General features: G+C 32.4%; 1 protein-coding gene across 6 annotated transcripts in view; it reads right to left on the bottom strand.

Annotated features, from left to right (window-relative positions):
* The window catches only part of LOC114324320 (alpha-tocopherol transfer protein-like), a 161335-nt gene that overhangs the window by 44346 nt on the left and 89066 nt on the right, over positions 1 to 27923 (bottom strand). The window contains exon 1 of one of the 6 annotated variants that reach the window (XM_028272147.2): positions 15880 to 16129. The exons of the other annotated variants lie outside the window; for them this stretch is intronic. Within the exon in view, the coding sequence (XP_028127948.1) occupies positions 15880 to 15886 (7 nt within the window). The 5' untranslated portion in view covers positions 15887 to 16129. Of the gene's footprint in view, positions 1 to 15879; positions 16130 to 27923 lie in introns of those variants that run through there. 6 annotated transcript variants of the gene reach the window in all.

Below are 27923 nucleotides of genomic sequence, written 5' to 3'. Positions count from 1 at the left end.
TTCAACAATATCGATGTAATAATATTATTGCTAAAGAGATAAGTGTGATTGTATACCGGGTGTAACAATGATAGTGTGTTTTTTCCTCAAAGTTTGGAACACCCTGTGGAATATTGTAGCATAATAAAATACTGAAATTAAAATTCAACCATAGCCTTAGGCTTTCTTATCATTTTGCTTTTTGATTCATTCGATTATGTTGGATAATAAAAAAGTTAGGTACTTTAACAACTAGCAATGTTATTCATCAATACTGGGTGTTTCTAAATAAGTGCGACACACTTTAAGGGCTAATTCTGCATGAAAAAATAATGACCGTTTGCTTTATAAATATATGTCCGTAAATTCTTTGTTTCCGAGATACGGGATGTTGACTTTCTTCTTACAAACTGACGATTTATTTATTGCTCTAAAACTGGTTGAGATACGCAAATGAAATTTGGTAGGTTTTAAGGGGTAGTTATTGCGCATTTTTTGACATAAGGGACTAAGAAGATTAGAGTAGACAAAAGACAGTCTTGCGTCACTCCTCGCATGATTTTCACATATTCGGTGAATGATTTCTTCTTCTTTCTGTTTTCTTGATAGGCTCATGCCTGTTTTACTTCGGCTTGTAGCTTTAACTGTTGTTTTCGGAAGAGCTTTTCCTCAGGTGCCCTATTGTCCTTCTTCCGATTGGAGATCTGTCTCTCACTATTCCGTTTTCTGCCATCAAGTCTATATGTTGATTTCATTCCATTTTTCTTCGTTTTGTCCACAGGTTTATTTCCTCTATTCCACAACTGGCTCTTATTTCCTCATATTTTACTCTATCTCTTAATAGTACATTCTTTCACGGTTTTTGCTCTAAATTTTAAAGAACTGCTTGGATTGACATGAAATTTGGCATACGCATGGCTTACATGTCAAAGAAAAAAAGTGATATTGTGCCAATGTGTGCTTTTGCCCTGGGGGTGAAAAAATATATGTCCAAAATAAGTCCGGAAATGAGTAAACTGGCTAATTTTAAGTAACTTTTGTTCTATAGAGCTTTGTCGCCAAGTCAACACTTTTCCAGTTATTTGCTAGTGAATATGTTCATTTTTCAACAAAATATTTTTAGACGGTTTTTCGCAAAAAAGTAAGTATTTTGTCGAAAAAATGTTCTTAGCAAAAATATAGCCTGTAAAAAAGTTAAAAAAATGGTGTACGCCTTAGGTCACTGGACCTTCTAGAACCAGAGTTATAGCCAATGAAAAATAGATTCATATTCCCCAAATTTCAAATAGAATACTTCGGCGTGAAATATCTAAAAAATTAAGCACTTTTTGTAGAAAACCCATTATAACTTTTTTAAAGTGTTTAAAAAAAGATTCATTTCTGTTTTTATAAAAAGTTTCTAGCATTAAACTTAAGCAAGTTACGCTCAAAATAAAGTTGGTTCCTTTTGTTTTGGCAAAAAAAAAATCGGGAAGACCAACCCTAATTAGCAACTTAAATGAAATTAATCGTTACCGCTCCACAAATTATTTTACTTATGTTTTTTTTTTATATGATCTGTAAGTTTCATCGATTCAAAGTGCTTATTTTAAAAAAAAATTTGGTTTTAAAATAAAAATTTTAAAAATTTTAATTTTGAAAAATATGCTTTTTTTCAAAATAACTTAAAAATTGTTAGAGATACCAAAAATCTCAAAAAACAAAAAAAGTCAGCATTGCTTTTCTGAATATCATGTATTTTTTTGTTTTTCTGTTAGACAAAAATTGATTAAGATTTGGTGTTTCTAAATTTGCATACATTCGTGATCAGTGACTCGTTCAACTTCTTTTAACTACAGCCTTTCAAAAATAATGACTTTGAACCGATGAAACTTACAGATTATATAAACAATACATACACGAGTCAAAAAACTTGTGATGTAACAATTAAGTTCATTTGAGATACTAATTAGGGGGTGATTTTCCCGATTTTTTTGCCAAAAAAAAGGGACTAACTTTATTTTGAGCGTAATTGGTTTACTTTTGATGCTAGAAATTTTTTTAATAAGACAAAAATGAAGCTTTTTTTAAACACTTTAAATAGGTTGTAATAAGTTTTCTCCGAAATGTGCTTCATTTTTGGTTATTTCACGTTAAAGTATTCCATTTGGAATTTGACGAATATGAACCTATTTTTCATTAGCTAAAACTCTGCTTCTACTAGGTATAGAGACGTGATATATACACCATTTTTTAAATTTTTTTACAGGATATATTGTTGCTAAGAATGTTTTTTCGACAAAATACTTATTATTTGAGTTATTTGCGAAAAACCCTCTAAAAGCGTGGTTATTTTGTTGAAAAAATGAACATATATACTGGCAAAAAAACTCGAAAAGTATTGACTTAGTGAAAAAATTCTATAGAACAAAAGTTACTTAAAATTAGTCAGTTTGTCCATTTCCGGACTTACTTTGGACGAATATTTTTTCACCCCCAAGAGGGGGTGAAAACCACCCCCAGGGCAAAAGCACACATCAGCACCATATCACTTTTTTTCTTTGACTTGTTAGCTATGTGTATGCCAAATTTCATGTCAATCCAAGTGGTTCTTTAAAATTTAGATGTTTTGCAATATTTTGCCGTTGAAGAACGGACTATAACGTTTGGCTTGTTATTTTTCGAATTTCATTTATGCTGTCTCCAATAATGCTTCGATATAATAATACTAGATCTTTTTTCTAAAATTTAGCTTATCAGTTCGACACAAAAATCCAACTTTTCCACCTGATTGCATAAAGTTACTCAAGATATTTTTAATATCTACTGAATTTTTTGATTGATTGCTTGAACTATAAACAAATCATTGTTTTTAAATTAATTATCTTGTCAAGATTAAGATTAATATTAGGATAAGTTATAGATAAATCCCGAAACAGGTAAATTTTGATTTTTAAATTATTATTTTTTGGCATATAATATCATACTAGGAACGTTATGCATCTGGGCGTGATAACGTAATCGATGATTTTTTTTAATAAGAGGAGGGGTCGTGTGCTAGCTCATTTGAAAGGGTATTCAATTCTCTTCAACAGGGAGAACGGTCATCTACCGGGAATAAAGTCCGAAGTGAGATAACATATTATGCTTAAAATATGGCAAGTTGAATGGGAGGTACAAACGGCAAAGGTTCAATGAGCCAAATTGTTAATCCCTGATGTGGTAATATGGTCAACATGTAGGTTCAGAAAGTTAAATTATTATTTTGCACAGTTTCTCACTGGCCATGTATATCTGGTGTATAGATTGTGGCGTCATAGACGAAGCATATTTTATAATAAAAGTAATCTTCCAAAGATAGCAAACAATTTGATATAAACAGCTATTCAAATAATACAGAAAAAGAAGGCGCTAGAAAGAGAGAGACAGGAATAAGGAAGATGAGGAAATAAATTATATATGCGGTCATAGCCTCCTTACACCCCGACCACACGACGGAATTAATAGACAGAAACTTTACAGCCATCATAGGGATTACGAACACTCGATACGAATCGTATCCGCCATGTTTTACCATAAGGCGCTATGGTAAAACATGGCGGATACGATTCGTGTCGAGTGTTCGTTATCCCTATTCCTGATCTATAATGACATTGAGTAAGATGTCTACACGACTTCGTTCAATCCCCCTTTTATTTTTACATTCATCCCTTCAGAGTCGTATAATTCCAATATCCGATAACTCCACTTTTTGCATATTTTGAACTATCTTTGTTTTTAGATAGTCTGTGCAATTTTTTAGATGTTAATATGTTCGTTTTTTACCTAAAACCGCCAGCTTCCGACTAAATTTTGACAGTAACTTTAAGAATTTTTTCCAAAACCCGCCAGCTCCTTTCATTCTGAAGATTTCCATATGGCGGTATAGTTCAAAACTGTGTGAATATTGTTGTCAGTAATTTTCTTTTATTAATTAAAATATTGGAAGAAATAACTAAACAAGTTGAAAAAGCATGTCCTAATAAAAAAGAAAAAGGAAAAGTCGTTAAATTCACTTGTAGTTATATCCAAAATTCGCTAATTCCACGCTATCTCCACTGGTTAGTTTCAAAACCTGCTAAATCCACTTTTTTATACTTAAATAAATTTTTAACTTCTGTTTTATTAACCAAGTTACGTAAATCAGGGTTATTAACAAATTAGAATTACATTCCCTAATGGAATAATTTCAATTCATTTAGACATGTGCTCTGAAATACTAAATACAGTTTTTTCCTTTTACTGAAAATATGTTGCCGGTGGAGTTAGCGGAGATTGGAATTACACGACTCCCTTGTCAGGCCACATACACCTGACCTGCACATTTTACCATCCCGTATGTTTGGTTTTTACAATACTGCTTTTACGTCAGAATCTTTTTTCCAGTTTTTCTCTCGAATTTACAGACTGCGCAAGACATTCCAATATTTAGTTCACCAATTGAACTCGTCTGGAGGTGCCTTGTCTGAAGATGGGCTGATTTTAGTTGATAGGTGAATGGTTAGGGAGGATACGGCGTATATAATTCATACTCTGGATGCTACGTTCTAGCATGTGTGATATTATCATCTTAGCAGTGCTAGGGACATCTCCCCTTATCGGTTTAGAACCTTTCCAATTCACTCAAAAACATAAAAAGACTTACTGGTCCTAAGCCAACAAAACAAGTATCGGGCAACAAGTAATATTAATGTTTGCCAATTTCTTCAAAAAAGTAACGAGTACATAATATTATAACAAAATATATAGGTGTAATCAAATACATATCCGCAGAGTAATATTATGAACATGAAACCACGTGAATATAATTGCGAGTTCAATTTCATAATATTTATTACGGAAATTTATAAAAGATTCTTGTTTTGATTATTTGTTTTTGTTAAATAATAATAAATATTTATGTTTTTTATGAATCAGCCGATTAATTTGTTCATAGCACGTGGTTGTGATAAAAACAACACAAACTATAATATTATACTAGATGTTTTTTTGCGTGGCCTAGGTTAAGGGGATAGGCGCAAACTGAGAATCCTGAAAAAACTAATAAGTATTTTTGAAAAATTTAAACGCAGAATGAAAGATTACGTTCTTACCGAGGGCCGAAAGTCCCTGAAAACTTCTGTAATGTTTATTTTAATAAGTTACAGGGGTGAAAAACTAAGAAGAAATGTAGTGTGATTTTTAATTTCAATTATCTCGTTCAAAAGAAACTTTTTGTTTATTCTAAGGGACTTACTACCCTCGGTAATGATGTAATCTTTCATTCTGCGTTTAATTTTTTTTAAAATATGTATTAATTTTTCCAGGATCATGTTTCAAATCGAACATTCGCTATCTTTGTCATGCAACGCGCTCAGTCGAACAGCATGTGGTGACAAGACAGTGACAAATAAGGCTACTAAATATTTGACATGACTTCAGGAGTATTTTGAGTTGTTTATTGAATAAAATTTATAGTGAATTGGATAAACAATTTTAACTATTTGTAATGGGAAAAAAGCCATGGATAAATAACATGGATAAACAATTGATTTAAGACGTGAAATTAATAAAAAGTTATTTATTGTTTATTATTTATGGAAGATCCAATCAGAAAATACACCAGGATATATTCTGTGATCATAGTATTTTGTTGTTAAAGATGTTCAAAATGTATCTAAACGTTCCATAGTAACAATATATTATTAAAAAATCACTTTTTTTTCTTGATTAGGTATTAGTTTTCATTGTATGATATATAAACTATTGGAATCACTGAATATACAGGGTGAGCCACGCTCAACGGGACGGAGCCTACCGGGGAAACGGCTAAAGATATTAAAAATTTCTTCCGTAGGAATACGTAGGTCAGTACCGGCTACAAATTAAAATTTGTGAAATATATACAGGGTGTCCCAATTTAGCGTAATGATATAAAGTTATATATTTTTAAATGGAACAACCTATATTTCACTTTAATTTTGAATTCTACTGAACAAAACAATGTTATTTTATTCAACATTCCCTATAACTATTCTTGACAGATTTCGATTTATTTGGGTTTTTCTGAAAATGTACTATTCGCGAAATTAATTAATTACACATTATCGCATGAATTTTAATTAACGTCTTTTTGTCACTTAATTGTCAACTGTCCATGCTTTACATCAGAATATTCTCAATCTACAGAGTGTTCGCAATCTGAAGTGTCAATGCTGTACAATATTTTGTATAATTACTTTCTTAACTTAAATGGGACACCCTGTATTTTACTTTAATTTTGAATTCTAATCAAAAAAATAATATTACTTTATTAAACAATCCCTATACCTATCTTCGATAATTTTCGATTTATTTGCGTTTTTTTGAAAATGCACTCTTGAAATTAATTAATTACATTTTATTACATAAAGTTAAACAAAACACACTGGAAAAAATTTATTTACATTAAATGTTCAAAATGGTGTCCATTTTCTTCAATACATAACCTCACTCTGTGTTCAAAATTTTGTTTTACTTTTCTTAACATTTCTGGAGTAACTGTTGCAAACGCATTACGAATACGCGTTTTCATGTCTTCCGCGGTTGTAGGTGGAGTTTGATAAACCAAACTTTTAATATATCCCCAAAAAAAAGTCCATTGATGTTAACCCAGATGATCTAGGAGGCCAATTGACAGCACCACCCCTACCTATCCACTTTCCGGGAAATTTTCTGTCTAAATATTCTCTAACATTACGCGTGTAATTGTAATGTGCTGGAGCACCGTCTAGCTGCAGAAACATTGTTCTTCTAATATTTAAAGGGATATTTTGCAAAAGTATCTAAAAGTCTCTTCGTAGAAATCTTAAAAACTTTTTCCACAAGGAAAAGAAAATGTTTTTCCTGTAGTTGGCTGTATACCATCAATCACAAAATTGGAAAGAAATCCTTTGTAAAAGGTATAAATTTTTTTTATTAAAATCCCTTAAAAGGGCTACATCACAACAAAACGTTTTCGATTTTTATAAAAAATCATCATCAGTGTTCGATCTAAAAATAAGTATAACCGATTTAATGAATATAAAGTTAGTATTTAAATTTTGACAAAGGTCAAAAGCAACCTATGCTCTAACCTTTGTCAAAATTTAAATACTAACTTTATATTCATTAAATCGGTTATACTTATTTTTAGATCGAACACTGATGATGATTTTTTATAAAAATCGAAAACGTTTTGTTGTGATGTAGCCCTTTTAAGGGATTTTAATAAAAAATTTTATACCTTTTACTAAGGATTTCTTTCCAATTTTAAAAACTTTTGTCCATTTAAATGGCCATTAAAATAATACGGTCCTATCACATGTTCTCCTATTATTCCACCATATACATTAAGGGACCATAGGTTTTGTCGATCAATACATCTATATTCATGTTGATTTTCCGTATTATAATAGTGAAAGTTATGTCGATTCACGAGTCCATTATTATGGAAAGTAGACTCATCAGTGAACAAAATTTTATCAAAAAAATGTTGATCTGCTCCCGTTTTGTCTAGAAACCATAAACAAAACTCTAACCTACGTTCAAAATCAGTTCCATACAAATGCTGATGCATTTGAATATGGTATGGGTGATATTTATATTTTTTAAGAATTCTGCGTATATCTACTAGTTTGGCTTACTTCAATCTCCCTGGCCATCGTCCTTGTACTTGTATTTGTATTTTCAATAACTGATTGAATAACTTCTAATTCGGTATTTTTATCTTCAGTTATGGGATTTATCAATTTTCGTTTAGAATAAACAACACTGCCAGTTTCACGAAACCTTGTTAAGACTCTTTCAAATACTTCTTTACGAGGATGACGTTTTAAGGGAAATCTCTCAGCATAGACTCTTGATGCTAACAAACTGTTTTGATCACATTCACCCAGTATTAAAATCATATTTACTTGGTCTTCAATTGAATAATCTGCCATTTCTATTAATTGAAAGCAATACAGTTAAGTTTGACTATTAGTTTGACTGCTAGGTACCTTTTGTTTTTTCATGACATTCTTGATAATGTATAATGAGCTATGTAATTAACGACATTTAATGTTCCAGGTAACATAATGCAAATAGATCTGAAGATACTAGATATTAATATAAAATTTTATAATAGTTTGATTATAATAATTGTTACAGCATTCAAATATAGGGTATTTTGTTTAAGTTAGAACTTTATGTAATAAAGTAGGTAAAATTAATTAATTTCAAGAATAGTGAATTTTCAAAAAAATGCAAATAAATCGAAAATTATCAAAGATAGGTATAGGGATTGTTTAATAAAGTAATATTATTTTTTTGATTAGAATTCAAAATTAAAGTAAAGTCCCATTTAAGTTAAGAAAGTAATTATACAAAATATTGTACAGCATTGACACTTCAGATTGCGAACACTCTGTAGATTAGTTTCAAATGGTAATTATTCTGATGTAAAGCATGGACAGTTGACAATTAAGTGACAAAAAGACGTTAATTAAAATTCATGCGATAATGTGTAATTAATTAATTTCGCGAATAGTACATTTTCAGAAAACCCCAAATAAATCGAAATCCGTCAAAAATAGGTATAGGGAATGTTGAATAAAATAACATTATTTTGTTCAGTAGAATTCAAAATTAAAGTGAAATATAGGTTGTTCCATTTAAAAATATATTACTTTATATCATTACGCTAAATTGGGACACCCTGTATATATTTCACAAATTTTAGTTCGTAGCCGCTACTGATCTACGTATTCCTACGGAAGGAATTTTTAATATCTTTAGCCGTTTCCCCGGTAGGCTCCGTCCCGTTGAGCGTGGCTCACCCTGTATAGGTAGTGAAAAAAATAATCATATTAATTAACTGCATTAAGAATTTAAGCGATTATATAAGTAACGGTTATCCAAGAACATTCAAAAGCCACCTCTAAGTTATTGATGAAAATGCCATTGTCAAATAATGGGTGCATTCAGCAGACACAATCGCTAACTAATCGATTAGTGATTTTCTGCTGAATGCCACATAAATTGTGACATTTAGCATGTAAATCACAAATCGATTACTAATCGATTAGTTAGCGATTGCGTCTGCTGAATGCACCCAATGTTTACATCTCCATACCAGAGAGAATTTTACTACACGTAATTTGCCGTGTAAAGAAAGAAAAAGGAGGGATAGCTGTAAAAATTTGCGCCTACGCACTTTTAATTATACTCGAAGTAATTATACTCGAATATAAAGTGAGGGGCGAAATTATGGAATAAATTCATTTTTTCAAGAATGGGCGATTTTTTCAAGAATGGATACCTATATATTAATGACGTTATCTACCTAGGCATAATGACGAACGGGATGATTTTTTTAAATCGCTACAGAATGTATGATGATCATGATGGTGATGCTTATAATCAAAAGTAATAACTTTATTTTTTCACCAACTAGTTAAATGACTATATGGCGGTAATATCTGACCATATTATAATATATTTCAAAAACCACTATTTGTTTACTAATTTCACACTGTTTTAACAAAGGCATTTAAGGACAAATGATAACAATTTGCGGCAAAATGACTAATGCAGCGATAAGGAAAACGAATTGATATACCACAAAGTTCCAATTATATGTGTGGTAAAGAGTAACCTTCTATTTGCGGATGCTATTTTTATCTACTACAATTCTAATTGTTAGAAATTTGACAAAAACTATGGAAAACTATAATATAGTCCACAGTACATCTAGTGCAGTCATTGAAGCTTTTTAGCTCAGAAATTTTTTACTATGAACCGATTTACATGAAATTTTGGTATTCGGCTTATCCTACTCTTAACTTCTTTTTTTTTTTTGAGTGAATTTGATGGTTTTGGCCGAGCCAATTAGCCAGACATTTTGTTATTTTAAAAACAAACAAATTTGATTTTTCAATCAGAGGAATTTTTTCTGTATTTCAACTCTAAATACATAACAAACTAACATTATTATCTACAATTATTATCTAAATAATACTCTGTTTTGGTTGTTCATTTTTTTTTGTAAATTTTTATTTTTTTTGTATTTTTTGTTGCATTTTTTTATATTGTTAATTTGTTTTTTTTTATTATTTTTTTTATTGTTATTTTTTATAAATTGTTTTTTTTACTACGCTAAGACGTAAACCCGATTCAGCCTCGCGGAGGTTTACATCTTCTTAGTTTTTTTTTTCTTTTTTTTTTGTTGCTTTTTTTATATCTTCTGTTTTTTTTTATTTTCTTTTCTCTTTTTTTGTTCTTTTCTTTTTTCAATTATAATATACAATAATTACTTAAATCTACAGGGTTTAAAACAAAATAACAACAAAACAAACATGTTTGTTTTGTTTTAACAAACATGCCTGCTTTGTTTTAACAAAATTTCTTAAATACAGGGTAAATTTTATTGCTACAATCTATATTTTAACTAATTAATCTATATTTTCTACTTTTAACTTCAAAAGTGATATTAACCCGAACAACGTTTTCACCCTGGGGGTGGTTGCCACCCCTTTTCGTGGTGGAATTTTTTTTTTCAATATAACCTCAGATATCTATAGAAGACCTAATCTTAAGCAAAAAATATTGTACACAGTTTTTTCAAAAACCCAATACTTTTCAAGTTATTGGCAATTGAAAATTCGGAAATTTCTCACGATTTTCAACAGTTTTTTGCAAATATCTTCAAAAATATGCATTTTAACGATAATATTATAATGAACAAAATGGTAGCAGGTAAAAAATGAACAAATTGATTTTTAAAGAGTGTCTAAGTGCAATATTAAGCGAGATATTGAAGATCAAAGCCGTTTTTTATTTTGTGTGAAATTTAATCGATGTATTCAATGCCATCTAGCGGAGAGCAAATAAATTTTATACATGCTAATGAGAAAGTATTTTATAGTGCTTAAAATAAGCTTTAAAATGAGTACTGTTAAAAGTCTTTTGTACGTAAAATGAGCGAGCAGTAATGAAAAAAAAACAACATCTAATGTTTTTTTTTTAAATCAATGGATTTCATAAATGCCATTTCCACCAAAATTAAAATTAATCGTATTTCGTCTAGAACCAACTTTAATATAAAGAGTTTAATGGATTCTAGCAGTTTCGCTGCTTTCAAATCAATGAACTGTCAATAGGGCTTTTCATTCACAGTCATTTGTTTCGAGCTTCTGTCATGTGTCACATAATATTAATATATCTACGTCATACGTTATTGGCATATACCAATGATACAAACCAAAGACGTATGACGTAGAAATATTAATATTATGTGACACATGACAGAAGCTCGAAACAAATGACAATCGAAGAAAAGCCCTATACGGATGGAATGGCCATGTCCCATTCAAATAGTGAAGCAAGATTGACACCAACATACAAGAGAGAGGTCCTAGAGAGAGACAGACAAGGTGTTGGAGAATTTGACAGGCCGTGTAATTTGAGTTGCCTATATAAATGGACCCGATTGAATCAGTATTTACAGTTCGTTGAATATTTTAACTTATATTTTAACTTGGCTAAGGCCTAATGCTGATTGGCAGTACATATTTCAAAATTTAACCACTTTTTTGTATTTAGGGGATAAATAGAGTACACAGTGCCATACTTGGTGTTTAGATACTTTTCAGAATTGTTATTTGTATTTATCAAAACAAATACCTACTTTCCTAAAGTATTTGGGAGTTAAATAATTTTAAAACTATTTAAATACTAAATTAGTGACTGTTTTATACAAAGTGAAGAAGTCCTTGATTATGTTTTTATGTTACTTTTATATTTAGACTTTTATATTTCCCCGATTTAAGTTGATATAGGCAACTCAAATTACACAGCCTGTCAAAGTTTCTACCACCTTGTCTGTCTCTCTCTAGGACCTCTCTCTTGTATCGTGGCTGCATTAGTTGTCTTTGTGCCTATTCCATCCGTATTAACAGTTCATTGTTTCAAATACATATTTTTTGAAAAAATTACGATATTAGGAAAAAAAAAATTTTCGAATTTAAAAAAAAACCAACTATTTTTCATTATATCTCAAAAATAATGAAAGATACGTAAAAAAGTGTTATAATTAAAAAAATAGGTTTTTTTTGACAAAAATTTTGGTCTGATTGTTTTTCCTATCACACAAAACTTGACGAAGATATGATTGATTAAAGAGCGCGTGGTACAGCAACCACAGTCTCTCTCGAGCCCTTTGACCCTTCACCGTTTCAAAATAATAGGTTTTTCACTATCCACATATTATAATGAAAAAAGTTGTAGCTTTTAATTAGCTTCAAAATGGTTTTTTATACGTTGTGTTAGCTTCAAAATTGAAGTAGAGTTATGTCCCAAAAACTAAATCATACATATTCAATGTTAAGGGTTAAAGAACTTGAGCATATGATTTTCCAGCATAGCTTTTTCGAGAACGTGCAACGATATCAAAATCCTTTTTAGTTTATCAAAAGAAATTTTTTATACAATTTTTAATCGAGGGGTTGATTTTAAGGGTTTAAAGGGGGTTAACAATATGATAATTAAGATAGAGAACGTAAAATATCATTTACTCTATATTTAAATCTTTTTATGTCATACTAAATTAATTTTTTGTAAATTTTTTCGATTTAGGGGTTGTTTGCAAGGTTTGTACGGTTTTCAACGGGATGAAAATGATTTTAACATGAGGTTATTGTTTTAGAAAACACTTCACAATGTCACTCTTTATTATTAAACACGTTCTCTGGCGATAAAAAGGCTCAATGTCAATTTCTCCATTAAGGGGTTGTTTTCACCCCTTAAAAAATAAAAAACGGAGTTCGGTTCAATATCACTTTTGAAGTTAAGGGTAAGATAAGCGTAATTCCAAAATCTCATCCAGAAACAGCCAAGAAGCTCGAGGAGAAAGCGGTGACCAAGGGATTACATATAAACGAAGAAAAAACAAAATATATAAAATGGTCAAACAAACAATTTACTCAGGGTCAATATATAACGATGAAAACAACAAAAGGAATCCAATAGGAAGTATTTTCACAAGTTACTCTAATATCCAAGAAGAAATACGTAGAAGAATTATGTCAGGTAACCGTGCCGTATATGCTCTCAACAGGCTGTTGAGAAGCAAAAATATATCCCGAGGAGCAAAGTTAAGAACCTACAAAACCGTAATAAGGCCAATCGTAACTTATGCATCAGAGACATGGACTAGGTATATCAAAAAACAGCGCAAGAAATGCTATTAGTTTGGGAGCGAAAAGTGCTGCGCAAAATCTTTGGTGAGAAGAACGTAAACCGTCAATAAATGGGAAGAACAAACAAGGAGCTATCAGAGCATTATCAAGAATCTAATATACTAGCAGTAACAAGAGCTCAAAGAATTAGATAGCTGGGTCACGTCCAGAGAATGAGTTCAGCGAGAGTCCCAAAAATTATAATATCTAGTGCGTTGGCAGGAAGAAGGAGAAGGGGAAGACCGAAGTCAAGATGGAGCAATAAGGTCAAAGAAGACATGACAAGACTTAACATAACCAACTGGAAAAGGAAAACTAACGATAAGCGAGAATGGGAGAGAATAGTACACCAAACCATGGGCTTGCTAGGCCTATAGTGCTCATATATTATTAATCCAAACCCAAACGTTCCCATTGTAAAACATGAATTAGGAAGTTTTGGTTCTGATGATAACTTTATCGCAGAATGAAATTATCTAAAAATGAAAGAGACAGACACGGATGCTTAGTTTATAATTTTTTTCGATTGTTAATAATGTCCAATTGTAATTTTGATCACCAGAACTGGTTATACTAAGCCTAAATGTATGACCTAGAAACAGATAACACAAAGGTTTCAGCAAAGGTGCTTCTCTGCGTTTAAAAATATTAAAATAAAGTTTTTTAAATAATTGAATTGCTAACAATTTTTTCCATTTTTAGGCACCCATTTTTTATAAAGATATCTTAAAAATGTTGGTGTATGTAGCTGAATATACAGGTGTAACAAAAATATAGGTCATAAATTTATTCACATATTCTGGGACCAAAAATAGTTCGATTGAACCTAACTTACCTTAGTACAAATGTGCGCATAAAAAAAGTTACAGCCCTTTGAAGTTACAAAATGAAAATCGATTTTTCCCAATATATCGAAAACTATTACAGCTTTTTTATTGAAAATGGACATGTCGCATTATTATGGCAGTAGTATCTTAAGAAAAAATTATAGTGGAATTTGGAAACCCCTCAAAAATTTTATGGGGGTGTTGTTCCTTTAAACCCTCCAAACTTTTGTATACGTTCCAATTTAATTTTTTTATAGTACCATTAGTTAAACACAATCCTTTAAAAACATTTTTGCCTCTTAGTACTTTTTCAAAAAATCAGTTTTTATCGAGATATTTTTGAATATTTGTCAAATCCACCACATATTTGTATAATATTGTTATGGAGACTAAGTAATACATAAGTACGATTATGGGGACTAATTATGCAGTAATAATATGAAAATTTATTTATGATTTACATTTTTAGATATATTTTGAACCATATTAAAAAGAAGCCTTATCTCGATAAAAGGTGCCTTGTCTAAAAAATACAAAGAGGCAAAAAGTTTTAAAAATACTGTGTTTAACTAATGGTGTCTAACTTGTATTCCTTATGTGTCTGGCAGTATGACGGTAAGTCTAAGCAAAAAAAAACTAATGGTGTCGCAGTAATAGTTTAATTGGAACGTACACAAACATTTATGGGGTTTAAAGTCACAAAACCCCCATACATTTTGTATGTAAAGGTATTAAAAAAGAAGCTGCATCTCGATAAAAACTGCCTTATCGAAAAAATAATAAGAGGCAAAAAAGTTTTGAAAATATTGAATTTAACTAATGGTACCACAATAATAAATTAATTACACGTACACAAAAGTTTGGGGGGGTTTAAGGGAACAAAACCCCTTAAAATTTTTAAGGGGTGCACCAATTTCACCATGATTTTTCTTTAAGATGTTCCTGCCATAAGAATGCCACATGCCTATTTTCAATAAAAAATCTGTAATAGTTTTCGATATATTCGAGAAAATCGATTTTCATTTTGTAACTTCAAAGGGCTGTAACTTTTTTATGTGCATATTTGTACAAAGGTAAGTTAGGTTCATTCGAACTATTTTTGGTCCCAGAATATGTACTTTAATTTATGACCTGTATTTTTGTTACACCCTGTATAATAGTCTACACTAGAGTAGTAAAAGAAAACAGGACCAAAGAAGATGTAGCCTTTTACTAACACAACAAAGATACTAAAATCAGATCAAAAAGTGTTAAACGTATCAGAGAGGATTGTAATAACTAAAGAAAAATGCTTGAAAAATATAATAACAACAAAAGCCAACAAGACAAAGAACAGTATAATCAAATTTCACATTTTGAAAAAAAAAGGAATAAAAAACAGAAAAGTGGAAAGCTAGGAAAAATTCGGAAAGGAAATAAACTAAAAATACAAAAGGAAAAATGTTCCCATAATAGTGGAACAAAGAATTGGATATATGATAGAGCAATCTACTTTAAGGGAAGGAAATAGGGAAAACCAAAGAATTATTATATAGACATAATTTAAAACATTGTAGAAATGCAATAAGAAGTGGGAGGGAAAAAAGCTTTGCCTAAATAAAGTAAAAAAATACCCTGTTAGACATATAATTAGTAAAAATCAAAACATTTTTACTAAGAGGATAATACAAACAAAAAACAACGATTATAAAGGTTCAAAAATCTTAAAATAGAACAATAATTGTCCCATTTTTTTTAATCTCTTCTTTCAGGCACCTATACGTGGACTTATGTTTGATACATAGTAGAAACTTAGAAACAGAAATATTCAGTATTATAATAATTATTTATTAAAAACTTACTAGGCATCTTGGAGGTGCAAAAAATTTCTAAATTAACAATAAAAATATCACAACACAGCTATAGCTAACGACAAAATGAGGAGTAAAACTGTGCAATAGTACGGCCGACTTTCTATACCGATTCACCGGTACCGTTGGTTGCAGTTCACGTGTTCAGGTGCTTAATGGGATTTCTATAAATACAAACAAAATAAGTTAAGCGGTCAGATGTAAAAGAGTAACGTTGATCTGCAAATGAAAGGTGTACATATAGATGTAGGTGAAAGCTGCGTTGCCGGTTTTCCAACGGCTCTTTTCAGGTTTTGATTGATTGTGTGGAAAGCAGTCGATGGTTTCTTTGCATTTCTCCTACTAATATGCCAATTTGGCAACGATGTGAAGATTATGGTGCGATTTTTTAATTGCTTCGTTTGAATTTTGCCAGCGGTTCCAAAATGTTACGCATACCTAACTGAAATGTGTAGGTGTTCTCGTTATGTTAATGTACAACATATTTTATATCAACATCACCATCATCATTCAACCCGGATCTTTCCACTGCCAGATATAGGTATCCCTCAGTCTTTTCCATGCGTATTTCCATTTTATGTTGTTTGCATCGAATTTTTGTCGATCCGCTTTATGTCTTCAGCCCATCTTCTTGGCGGACGACGCGACGTCTACCGTCTACCTCGATATGCTTCTTGTCTTGGTCTCCAGTGTATTATTCACTGTGTCCATGTATTATCGGACACTCTACCCCCATCCAGTTCCACTTTAAGGTCATAATTGTTTCTATGGCATCTGTCAGTCCTGTTCTTCGTCTTATTTCCTTGTTCGTAATTAGATCCATACGATGAGAAATGCCTAACATTGAGCGTTCCATGGCTCTTTGGATAACACAAATGTTATTTCTTATTTTCTTGGTTACTGTTAAAGTTTCTGCACCATATTTAAGTACTGGTAACACGCACTGATCAAAACTTTTCTTTTGAGACACATAGGTATTTCTGTCTTACGAACATAGCTCAGGTTGCCGAATGCCACCAAAGTGAGTAGAGTTGCACAAGTTTGACTTGAATGTTTGAACTTGACTTGAGTTTGACTTAATTTCAAGTCAAACTCAAGTCAATCCTTCTGACAAATAATTCAAGTCATGTCAAACTGGTAAATCGTACAGGTTTGGAAATTCAAACTAGTTTGAAAGAGTTTGAAAAATAATTTATTTCGTAGATATACTTTTTTAACAATCCACGAGGAAAATAAAATTCATGTAGCTGGCTGTATACCATAAATCACAAAAAATACAGGATCCTTCGTAAAAGGTATATTTAAAAGACCCTAATAAGGGTTACATCACAAAACAAAACGTTTTCGGATTAACAAGTAATCCATCATCAGTGTTAAGCCAATAACATGCATGCGTAAGCCACCAAAAAGTTATGGATAAAAACCCTTTAAAAGGCATAAGATCTTATATTATACTGCATATTATGTTTAAAATAGTTAGATGTTGCAAATATTCCTGGATATTACCCAGGGCAACACAGGACTCTAACCCACGTGGATGTGATATGAGAGGGATGAACCTCACATATTGAAAATTGAGTGTCAACTATATCTTTTAAAGGGTTTTTACCCCTTAATTTTTGGGTGGCTCATGCATGCATCTTATTGGCTTAACACTGATGATGGATTACTTGTTAATTCGAAAACGTTTTGTTTTGTGATGTAACCATTATTAGGGTCTTTTAAATATACCTTTTACAAAGGATCCTGTGTTTAATTTTTTTTAAATTTTTTTATATACTTTTTTGTTGAGATAGACATGTCAGTTGCCAATTAAGCTAAGAAATTTAATAATACATTGAGTGCCATATAAATCATCCTTTAGTTCCAATAATTTTAGTATTTGTTTCCCTCTACTCATTTTTCAAAATCATGTACAATATAACACTGACACTTTCACAGTAATAGTTACTTTCCTAACAAGTGTAGAAAGTCATTCTTTTCCGCACGCGACTGCAGTTTGCCGAACGACGCGAAGCGGGAGTTCGGCAAGCAGTCGAGTGCGGAAAAGAGACTTTATGCAAGAGTTAGGAACAATATTTTTTCTAAGAGTCTTTAAAAAATTACCAAATCTTAATCAATTAATTTAATTAATATGAAAATACATACACAAATTAATTCTTTGACGAGGTTGTCAAAACCAAATTTTCAATATAATTAGTTAGCATGACGACGATCTTTGTTTCCATGACGATGATTCAAAACGACTGTTATTATCTACCGATTTGACTTTCGAATATTATGTCAGAATAATTTTATTTCATCGAATTGTCGCGGTAATTTCATTAAAACAGGAACACAATAAGATATATTCGAAATAAATTAGTAAATAATATCTAAATATTAGTTTATTGCATGTATTATAATTACTTTAAGGCCATAGGCCATATTAACATATCTAAATTAACACGCGTTCGGAAAAGTAAAAACCGCGTGCGGAAAAGTGAAACTTTCTAAACTAAAATGTGTGCGCGAAAGTAGACATTTTTGCACGCTCGTAGAAAAACTATTTTTTAGCACGCACAACAAAATTAAATAAAAAAAATACTAAATGAACAGTTTTTGGTTTAAATGGGATCTTGCTATTTTTATAATTTTCTGCTTTTATAACCGATAACAATAAATACCGGCACCGTCTTTAACGACAGAACGAAAGTCATAAAAAAAGGTTTAGGAAATTTAAAAAGGAAGAAAACAAAGAACCTCAAAAATTTGTTTTCGTACCAACCCCTTTTTAAGCAGGTTAATTCCTTGAAATTTTATGGTCAAATTTGGATTATCTACATTTTTTCAATACAAACGACCCAGAATCTCATAACATGTGGTGTGTACCAAAAGTATAAGTCAAGCTGCGTAAGTGAAAGTAGAAGGTACTAACAGTATAAGTTGACCTGTACCTTACAAAGCAGACTTTTGAAATTAAAAGTTGTACTGTTGGAATAAAATCAATATTTATACATGAAAAACAAGCTATTGATTTATATTCTTAGTACAGAAATGATTAATAAACATTCAAAATTCAAAATATAGAAGAATCCCGAAAGGTCCATTTTATGACTTATACTAAACTTACGTGCATAGAAATCGGCCCACTTAAAAACTTGGTCATTTTTGATGAAACCTCTTGGCCGATTTAAGTGATTTTTTTACCATGTTATAGCCTGATTATTTAACAATACCACTGTAATAATATTGTTGCTAAACAGGTAAATTATCATTGTATACCGGGTGTACCAATCAAACTGTGATTTTTTCTCAAAGTTCGCATCACCCTGTGGAATATTCTAGCATTTATAAAATACTGAAATTAAAACCCAACTATAGCCTCAGGTTTTCTTAACATTATGTCTTTTGATTCATTCGTTTATGTTTTATAATAAAAAAGTTAGGTACTTTACAACTACACATGTTCTTCATCAATACACGTTGTTTTTAAATAAGTGCGACAAACTTTAAGGGATAATTCTGCATGAAAAAATAATGACAGTTGGCTTTATAAACGTTTGTCAGCAAATGTTTCGTTTCCGAGATACGGGATGTTGAATTTTTTCTTACAATCTGACGATCTATTTTATTGCTTTAAAACAGGTAGAGATATGCCAATGAAATTTGGTAGGTTGTAAGACGTAGTTATTGCACATTTTTTGACATAGGTACAATTAAGAATTTAATATTCAATATTAGCGCGCATACGTGTAATATGACCGATCATATTACCCGTATGTACGCTAATGGTGAATATAAAATTCTTAATTTTATATAAAAAAATCCGTAATAACTATCTTTTAAAACCTACCCAAAATTTCATTTGCACATCTCAACTGGTTTTAAAGCAATAAATAAATCGTCAGTTTGTAAGAAAAAATTCAACATCCGGTATCTCGGAAACGAAACATTTGCGGTCAAACGTTTATAAAGTCAACTGTCATTATTTTTTCATGCAGAATTATCCCTTAAAGTTTTTCGCACTTATTTAAAAACACCGCGTATTGATGAATAACATGTGTAGTTGTTAAAGTACCTAACTTTTTTATTATAGAACATAAACGAATGAATAAAAAAACATAATGTTAAGAAAACCTGAGGCTATAGTTGGGTTTTAATTTCAGTATTTTATAAATGCTAGAATATTCCACAGGGTGATGCAAACTTGAGAAAAAAAAACACAGTTTGATTGGTACACCCGATATGAAAATTTACCTGTTTAGCAAAAATATTGTTACAGTGGTATTGTTAAAGAATCAGGCTATAACATATTTAAAAAATCACTTAAATCGGCCAACAGGTTTAGGAAATATGAGACATCAAAAATGACCAAATTTTTAAGTGGGGCGATTTCTATGCACGTAAATTTATATTCATAGTACATAGCACGTTAGACATAATATAAAGATTTTATATAGATTATTTGTATTTTTCAAATTAATTATATATAAACATTTTCACTTTAAAAAAATTCCATCATTTTTTGACGGAAACTTCAAAATTAATGTGTACATTAATGGGGACAAAACTGTTATTCTGGCCAAACGCTTAGTTTAGCATACACAGACCAAAGTCGGCGCTTAGTCTACAATTGCGAAACTGTTATGAATGGCAGTTATGGATATATGGCAGTTAAGAATGACAGTTATGAATAAAGTCTTGTTATGCAAAACTAAAAACCCTTAATAGACAGAATGTCGCTTGGTTTATTTTTGTTTTTCTTAGTAACTGTTAACGTGACAATAACAGGGATTTTTCCAAGATAGTTTTAGCTATGTGTCATCAGAATCCGCTGTTATCTCGATTTTAAAGAAATGGCGTTTGGTCGAGTTATGCATAACGCTGTCCTTTTAAAGAATTAGTTCACTGTTTGTGATTTTATAACGCTGTTCTTTATTTTTACATAATAGAAGTATCTATGCACTTTGCAATTTTCATTGTTTTGAAATCACCTGCCGCAGTATATTGAAATCAGTATATTTATTTTTCTTAATTAATACTGCTTCGACTACAGATTGTTTCTCTTAATTTTTGCAGTGGGAATACCTTCAATATTCGACTCAAATTGTTCTGAAATATCCACATTCAGATATTATCTCCCAAAGCCACACACTTCAAAACGAACGTAATAAACAAGTCAAACATGGACGTCTAAATATGAACTACAAACTAATTTGCGGAGTAGCCGAATACAGATTCAGACCTATCCAAATAAGTCACAACAAAATCCGTACGCTCTCAGTTAGAATTGGAAATAAACACGTTGCCAATATGACATTCAAACTTCAAACTGTTTGAAGAAGTTTGATTTCAAGTCAAACCTAAAGATATCGAAATCAAGTCAAGTCAAACTTTTTTACAAAAAAAGTTTGATTTTCAAGTCAAATCAAGTTTGTTGAATAAAATCATACTAGTTTGACTTGATGCATCTCTAAAAGTGAGTCCTATGCTGCGGCTTTTGATCATCTCTTCCTACGCGTACCCCATGCCCTCGGTAGTTATAAGAGGTGGTTTCTTCAATATACATGCCATTTACTGAAATCTCTTTGCAACACAAAATTTGTCATGTTTCGTGTTTTTGTGTGGTTGTTTTTTAATCCAACTTGTAGAGAGGCTAGGTATAGTTTCTCCAGTTGAAATACTGCATCATCGATACTGTCAGCAAAGAGAACAATAGCGTCAGCGTACCTAAAATGACTATACATAAGTATTTCTCCGTTGACATTAATTCCTTTTTCACTCAGATTTGCGTACTTAAACATATGGTCAAATAATGTTATAAACAATTTTGGCGAAATTGTGTCTCCCTGTCGCACTCCCTGTTTTATTTTAAATGCGTTGATCTTTTCATCTGACAGTTTCACGCTTGCTGTCGCATTTTGATAGATGTGTTTGATCATGTTGATATAGCGATGATCTATACGGCACTCTATTAAGGCTTTTAGCATTTTTGATGACTTATTGTGTCAAAAGTTTTTTCGTAGTCAACAAATAAATTTATTTTATATAAATAATCCTTATCGTCCCAAAGAACTGTCACATTTCCAAAAAGTTACCATCTCCCCTAATTTAGGCTTTCCCTGTTTGTATCTCTGTTTGTATGTTTGTGTTGTGCAGTATGGATCTAATTTTTCGTCATCTTTCGCAGGTCATCTTGCCATTGTCTAGCTGATCTTCCTCTTTTTCGTTTATCTCTTCTTGATCTCCATTCGGTTACTCGCGTGTCCACCTTCCATCCTTTATCTTTGCCACGTAGCCAGCCAATCTCCATTTCAATCTGCAAGCTCTCTCCATCACATCTGTAACTCTAGTTCTGTTTTATAGGTATTCGTTTCTAGTCTTTTTCTTTATTGTTACTCCTATCATTGAACGCTACATCCATCATTTTGCTATTAAGGTATGAAACATTGTTTTTTATTGGTCATTGCATCGTAGATGACTACTGGCAGAAGACTCTTTTCCGCGTCAGATTAATCGGTAGGTTCCCATCTTTAAATACGTTTTTAAAAGCTTCATATGTTGCCCATCCATGGATATTCTTCTTGATACATCGACTGCTAGGTTGTCCTTTCCTTTTCTAATTTCGTGTCCAAGGTATGTGTATTTATAAACAAGTTCTACTTCCGAATGTTTGAATTATTACTGGGCACGAGGTTCGTCATTTTGTTTTGGGGACACTTATTTTTAAACAGATTTCTCTTTTCAGTTCTTCTAACATGGTGTTGACTTCGCCTAGGTCATCTCCTATCAATACTATGTCAGTAGCATAGCACAGGTTGTGCAGTCATTCCCCGTCGACAATTATCCCTTTATGATCACAATAAACTGTTTTAAAAGCACGTTCTGGGGTAGTTATAAAAAGCTTTGGTGATAGTATGTTACCCTGTCAGACACCTCTTTGAAATTTTAATTCGTTACTGTCATTGGATGTGAATCCTGGGTACTAAATAAACAACAGAAAAGTTAGATACTGGCAGCAGAGATGAGGTATCTACGCAGAGCTCAAGGAGTCACTAGAATGGATAGGGTAAGAAATACATAAGAAAAAAATTGAAAATCGAGACAATGATGGAGTATGTTAAAAAAACAATTAAGTTGGTGGGGGCTCTTACAAAGACTATAGAAAGAGGTACCAGTTAAAACGATATGGGAAACGAAGTTGTAAGGAAAACGAATTAGAGGAAGACCGAGAGAGACAGGGAACGAAGTCATAGCAAGGATTCTTGACAAAAAAGGAGTATCATGGAACGAAGCTAAGTGCAATGTCACATTATGCGTTTGACCGGATGCGTTTCTACCGCATCCAGTCAAAACGCATAGTGTGACAGGTGACAGGTCGGTCCGGTTGCGTTGGAAACGGATGCGTTTTGAGACATCGTTACTCGCTTACAAACTACACCAGACTAAACGCATAGTGTGACAGGTCGGTCCGGTTGCGTTGGAAACGGACGCGTTTCCACCGCATCCGGTCAAAACGCATAATGTGACATCGCCCTAAGGCTATTACACAGGACAGGAGTGATATCCTGGCCATCCATTAAGAAGGCATACGGACGGGATAGTGGGAGCAATTCTTTCAATCAAATAGGAAAAAAGAAAAAGAGTTCCAAATTCAATTTAAGGAACTTAGCTTTTTTATAAAGAAAGCAACTGGAGTTACCACGATTTTTAAGTTTTAAATACCTAAATTATATAAATACTTCCTATTATTCGATGGCTCGGTGCACCAAGGCTCGGTGCTTAGTCCTTATTTATTCTCATTAGTTTTGGACCAGATAACAGCGAAACTACAGGGTAGTATTCCATGGTGCCTAATGTATGCTGATGATGTAGTGTTAATAGGAAATAGTGAAAGAGATTTAGAACAAAAACTGGAACAGTGGAGACAAGCTCTGGAGGAAAAAGGTTTAAAACTTAGTAGGACAAAAACAGAGTATTTGGAATGTTCATTTAAATATGGAGTTACTACAAATAAAATGGTATGTTTGGATGGTGAAATGATTGTGAAAAGCAATAGTTTTAAGTACCTATGATCGGTATTACAGAGTAATAGATAAATATATGGAGATGCATGCAGTAGAATTAGGGCTGGATGGATGAAGTGGAAAGAAACGAGTGGTGTGTTGTGTGACAGAAAAATTCCAATGAAGCTGAAGGGAAAATTCTATAAAACAGCCATAAGACCGGCTATGATGCACGGAACTTAATGTTGGGCAGTGAAAAAGAAAGAGGAACAACGAATGCATGTGGCGGAAATGAGAACGCTTAGATGGATGAATGGAGTGACAAAGAAGAATAAAATTAGAAATGAGTATATTAGGGGAAGTCTAGGTGTGGCACCAATTGATGCCAAAATGAGAGAGCATAGGTTAAGATGATTTGGTCATGTTCAACGTCGAGACGTTAATCACCCAATACGAAGAATAGCTGAAGTGCAGAATCCTGGAAGGAGTAGGAGAGGAAGACCAAAGAAGACCTGGGGGGAGACGATAACGCAGGACATGGTGGTAAAGGGGATTAACATTGCTATGACCCAAGATAGAGTTGTTTGGAGAAATGCAATTAGGGAAGCCGACCCCCCATAGGGACAAGGCAAAGAGAATGATGATGATTCGATATTAAGGGATTTGGACAACATACTCTTAAAAACCATTGAAAATGATGGATATATTACATTATAATCTACATAACATTTTTATGAACTGGCTGAGAGTCTGCAATATATTCTTATTTAATTGGTGTCATTTACATTCGAAAATTTCCAAATTGCCAAATATTACAATGCCAAAATCAAAATGATTAATTATTTTTAGGTTTTACATAATAATTAGTGGAATTTTCGTAAATATAACGAGGTAATTTACAAAGTAGACTAGTGGAAACGTTATATTTTTATAGATACATGCAACAGTGAGTGGCAAGAAATGAAATTTTAAGAATTTTTTTAAATTTTCCATTCGTTTGTTTGTTCACATTTACTCAACTTACCCAACAATACTTATTTCGGTTTTCCCAATGAAATGGGAATTAGAATTAGAAAGGCTTTATTTAGTTTAAAGGTACTAACGGTACTGGACGATAATTATTACCATCTGTTGGTGAAACCTTTTTTATATTACGGAAATAAAACTGAGCTTTCTCTAGTCATTTGGCTACTTTTCGGTATTCCACATTTCATTGCATATCCATTTTTTTGAATATCACAGCTGTCATTTCATATTTCCCTTATTTTTTCTTAATTTTAGCTTTTTAACCTATCCTATCTTGTGCTCCTCTTATTTTAAAGTTGTTAGGTATTTCTAAGGTACATTACTATACGGAGTGGAAACATGGACTTTAAGAATTACAAGTAGTAGGCGTATAGAAGCCTTTGAGATGTGGGTTTTTCGAAGGATGTTGAAGATCTCTTGGACAGAGCACGTGAGCAACAACGAGGTGCTGAGAAGAATGGGGACTAAAAGAGAACTCCTAAATATTGTAAAAAACAGAAAAACGATTTATCTAGGACATACTTACAGAGGAGAACGATACAACTTTTTACGACTCATAATTGAAGGGAAAGTGGAAGGAAGAAGAGGTCAATGAAGAAGAGAATGCTCCTGGCCGAAGAACGCAACAGACTGGACAGGCATGGACACACATTCGATACTAAGAACCGCTCAACCTCAACATAGAGAGCAATTTGCTGTAGTTATAGCCAACCTTCAATAATGAAGAAAGCACCTTAAGAAGAAGATTCTAAGGTATATAATATGTATTTATCAACAAGTTCTACTTCGTTTTTCTGAATTTTTAAATTGCTACTGGGCACGAATTCTTCTTAAATGATGTTGTTTTATCCGTTTGTGATCTCAATCAAGGTTTTAAGTAGGTACCCTTTCCTAGGGTACTAGGTACCTAGTAGTGGTAAGACACCACTGGTGTCTGACACCGGTGTCAGCGGAATTGCAGCAAAGCATTGTTTTAAATGAACGACTACAGACAAGCCACTTTGAGTGTCTGGCTGATTTTAGTGGCTCAACAATTCTTCTTCTTTACGTGCCATCTCCGCGACGAAGGTTGACAATTATCATTGCTATTCTCACTTTTGACACTACAGCCCGAAAGAGTTCAGTTGAGCTGGATCCAAACCATTCTCTGAAATTTCTCAGCCAGGACATTTTTCTCCTACCAATGCTGCGCCTTTCTTGAATCTTTCCCTGCATAATTAATTTTAGGAGTTCATATCTGTCACCACGTGTTATATGACCCAACTATTGAAGTTTTCTTATTTTGATGGAATCCAGTATTTCCCTGCTCTTCTGTATTCTCCTTAGTACTTCCTCATTGGTTATTCTGTCTGTCCAGGAGATTCTCAGCATTCTTCGATACGTCCACATCTCAAATGCTTCCAATCTATTGAGGCATTGTTTATTGAGAGTCTATGTCTCCACACCATACAAAAGAACAGAAAATACATAACATTTTAGTACTCGCTTTCTAAGATTTAGGCTGAGGTCTCTACTACATACCTAATATTTGTTTCATATTAGTGAATGCACTTCTAGCCTTTTCTATTATAATTCGGCTTTCTTTGGTATAATCGTTTGTTTCACTAATGTTTGTCCCTAAATAGTTATAATTCTGAACTCGTTCTATCGTCTTACTAGTTACGTGTAGATTGATGTTTCTAACTTTTTTCTTTGATATAACCTTGAATTTCGTTTTCTTTATATTTAGTGACAGACCAAATTCTTCACTCGTTGCAACAACCTTATCTAAAATTCTTTGTAGATCTGTAATAGTTTCTGCTGTTCGTATTGTGTCATCGGCGTATCTAATTTCAAATATGGGTAGGTCATTTATTTTTATGCCTGCTACTTCATCTTCTAATGCTTTTTTGAATATATCTTCTGAGTATGCATTAAACAGTGATGGCGACAAGACACAGTCCTGTTTAACGCCCCTTTTGATTTTTATTTTATTGGTGTTTAAATTATTTATTCTTATGACAGCTTCTTGTTCATAATACAGATTATTTATTATTCTTATATCCCGTGTGTCGATGTTCTTTGTTCTTAGTAGTTTTATTAACGGATTATGTTTCACCGTATCGAATGCCTTGTTATAAGGCATTCCTCTTGCTAGGAAGCAGACATAGATGTCCTGGTTTACATCTAAATATCTCTGTATTAGCATATTTACTGCAAATAATGTTCTCTGGTTCCTTGAGTATTTTTAAATCCGAACTGAGTTTGTCCAATGTCTTGTTCTAACTTAGCTCAACAATGCTTTGCTGCAATTGAACACCGGTGGCGGACAGCGGACACCGGTGTCAGACACCAGAATCTTAGTCTGAAAGGTTACTTAAACCACGTACTAGGGCAGTTATAAAAAGCTTTAGTGATAGTGTGTCACCCTGTTTGACACCTCTCCGAATTCTTACTTCATTACTGCTTTCGTGTAGGTAACTTTATTACCTTTGTCGCATAGTAAAAGAACTGGTAGAGAAAACTATAACGTTAACCTACGCTAACACGACCTGTAGAACTTTACAAATACATAAAAGTAAATATAAAGTAAATATACTTAGATTTATTCTCAAATTATAAAAATCGAGGCATATACACCTATTTTAGAGTATATTACCAGAGAACGGCAGTTCTCGCCAGTGGCGCACACCCACACCCCCCTACACGCGACACTATATATACACGAAATTTTCGATTTTCTAAATCTGACTGAATTTAAAATTGGGCCAACTCCCATCTTAAAGTTCAGGAAAAGACTCACCCATTCCTATGTCAACCATCCATTTTGGTCCAAGGGTGTGGATTGTACGGCCCTTTCTATTTAGGGTCTGTTTTTCGTTCTCGTCCCCAAAACCCCCAAAAACTTAGAAAATTTAAGTACGACCTTCACGGCTTCTAATAGTACTAATTATTACCTTTCCAACGCATCCCTAATTTTGAAAATCGGTTATACCATTCAAAAGTTACCGAGCTCAGAAATATGACTAAATTTCTATTTAA

This window comes from Diabrotica virgifera, chromosome 3 (genome assembly GCF_917563875.1).
Source record: "Diabrotica virgifera virgifera chromosome 3, PGI_DIABVI_V3a".
In the NCBI taxonomy this organism is placed as follows: Eukaryota; Metazoa; Arthropoda; class Insecta; order Coleoptera; family Chrysomelidae; genus Diabrotica; species Diabrotica virgifera.
This window is presented reverse-complemented; position numbering and strand designations above follow the sequence as displayed.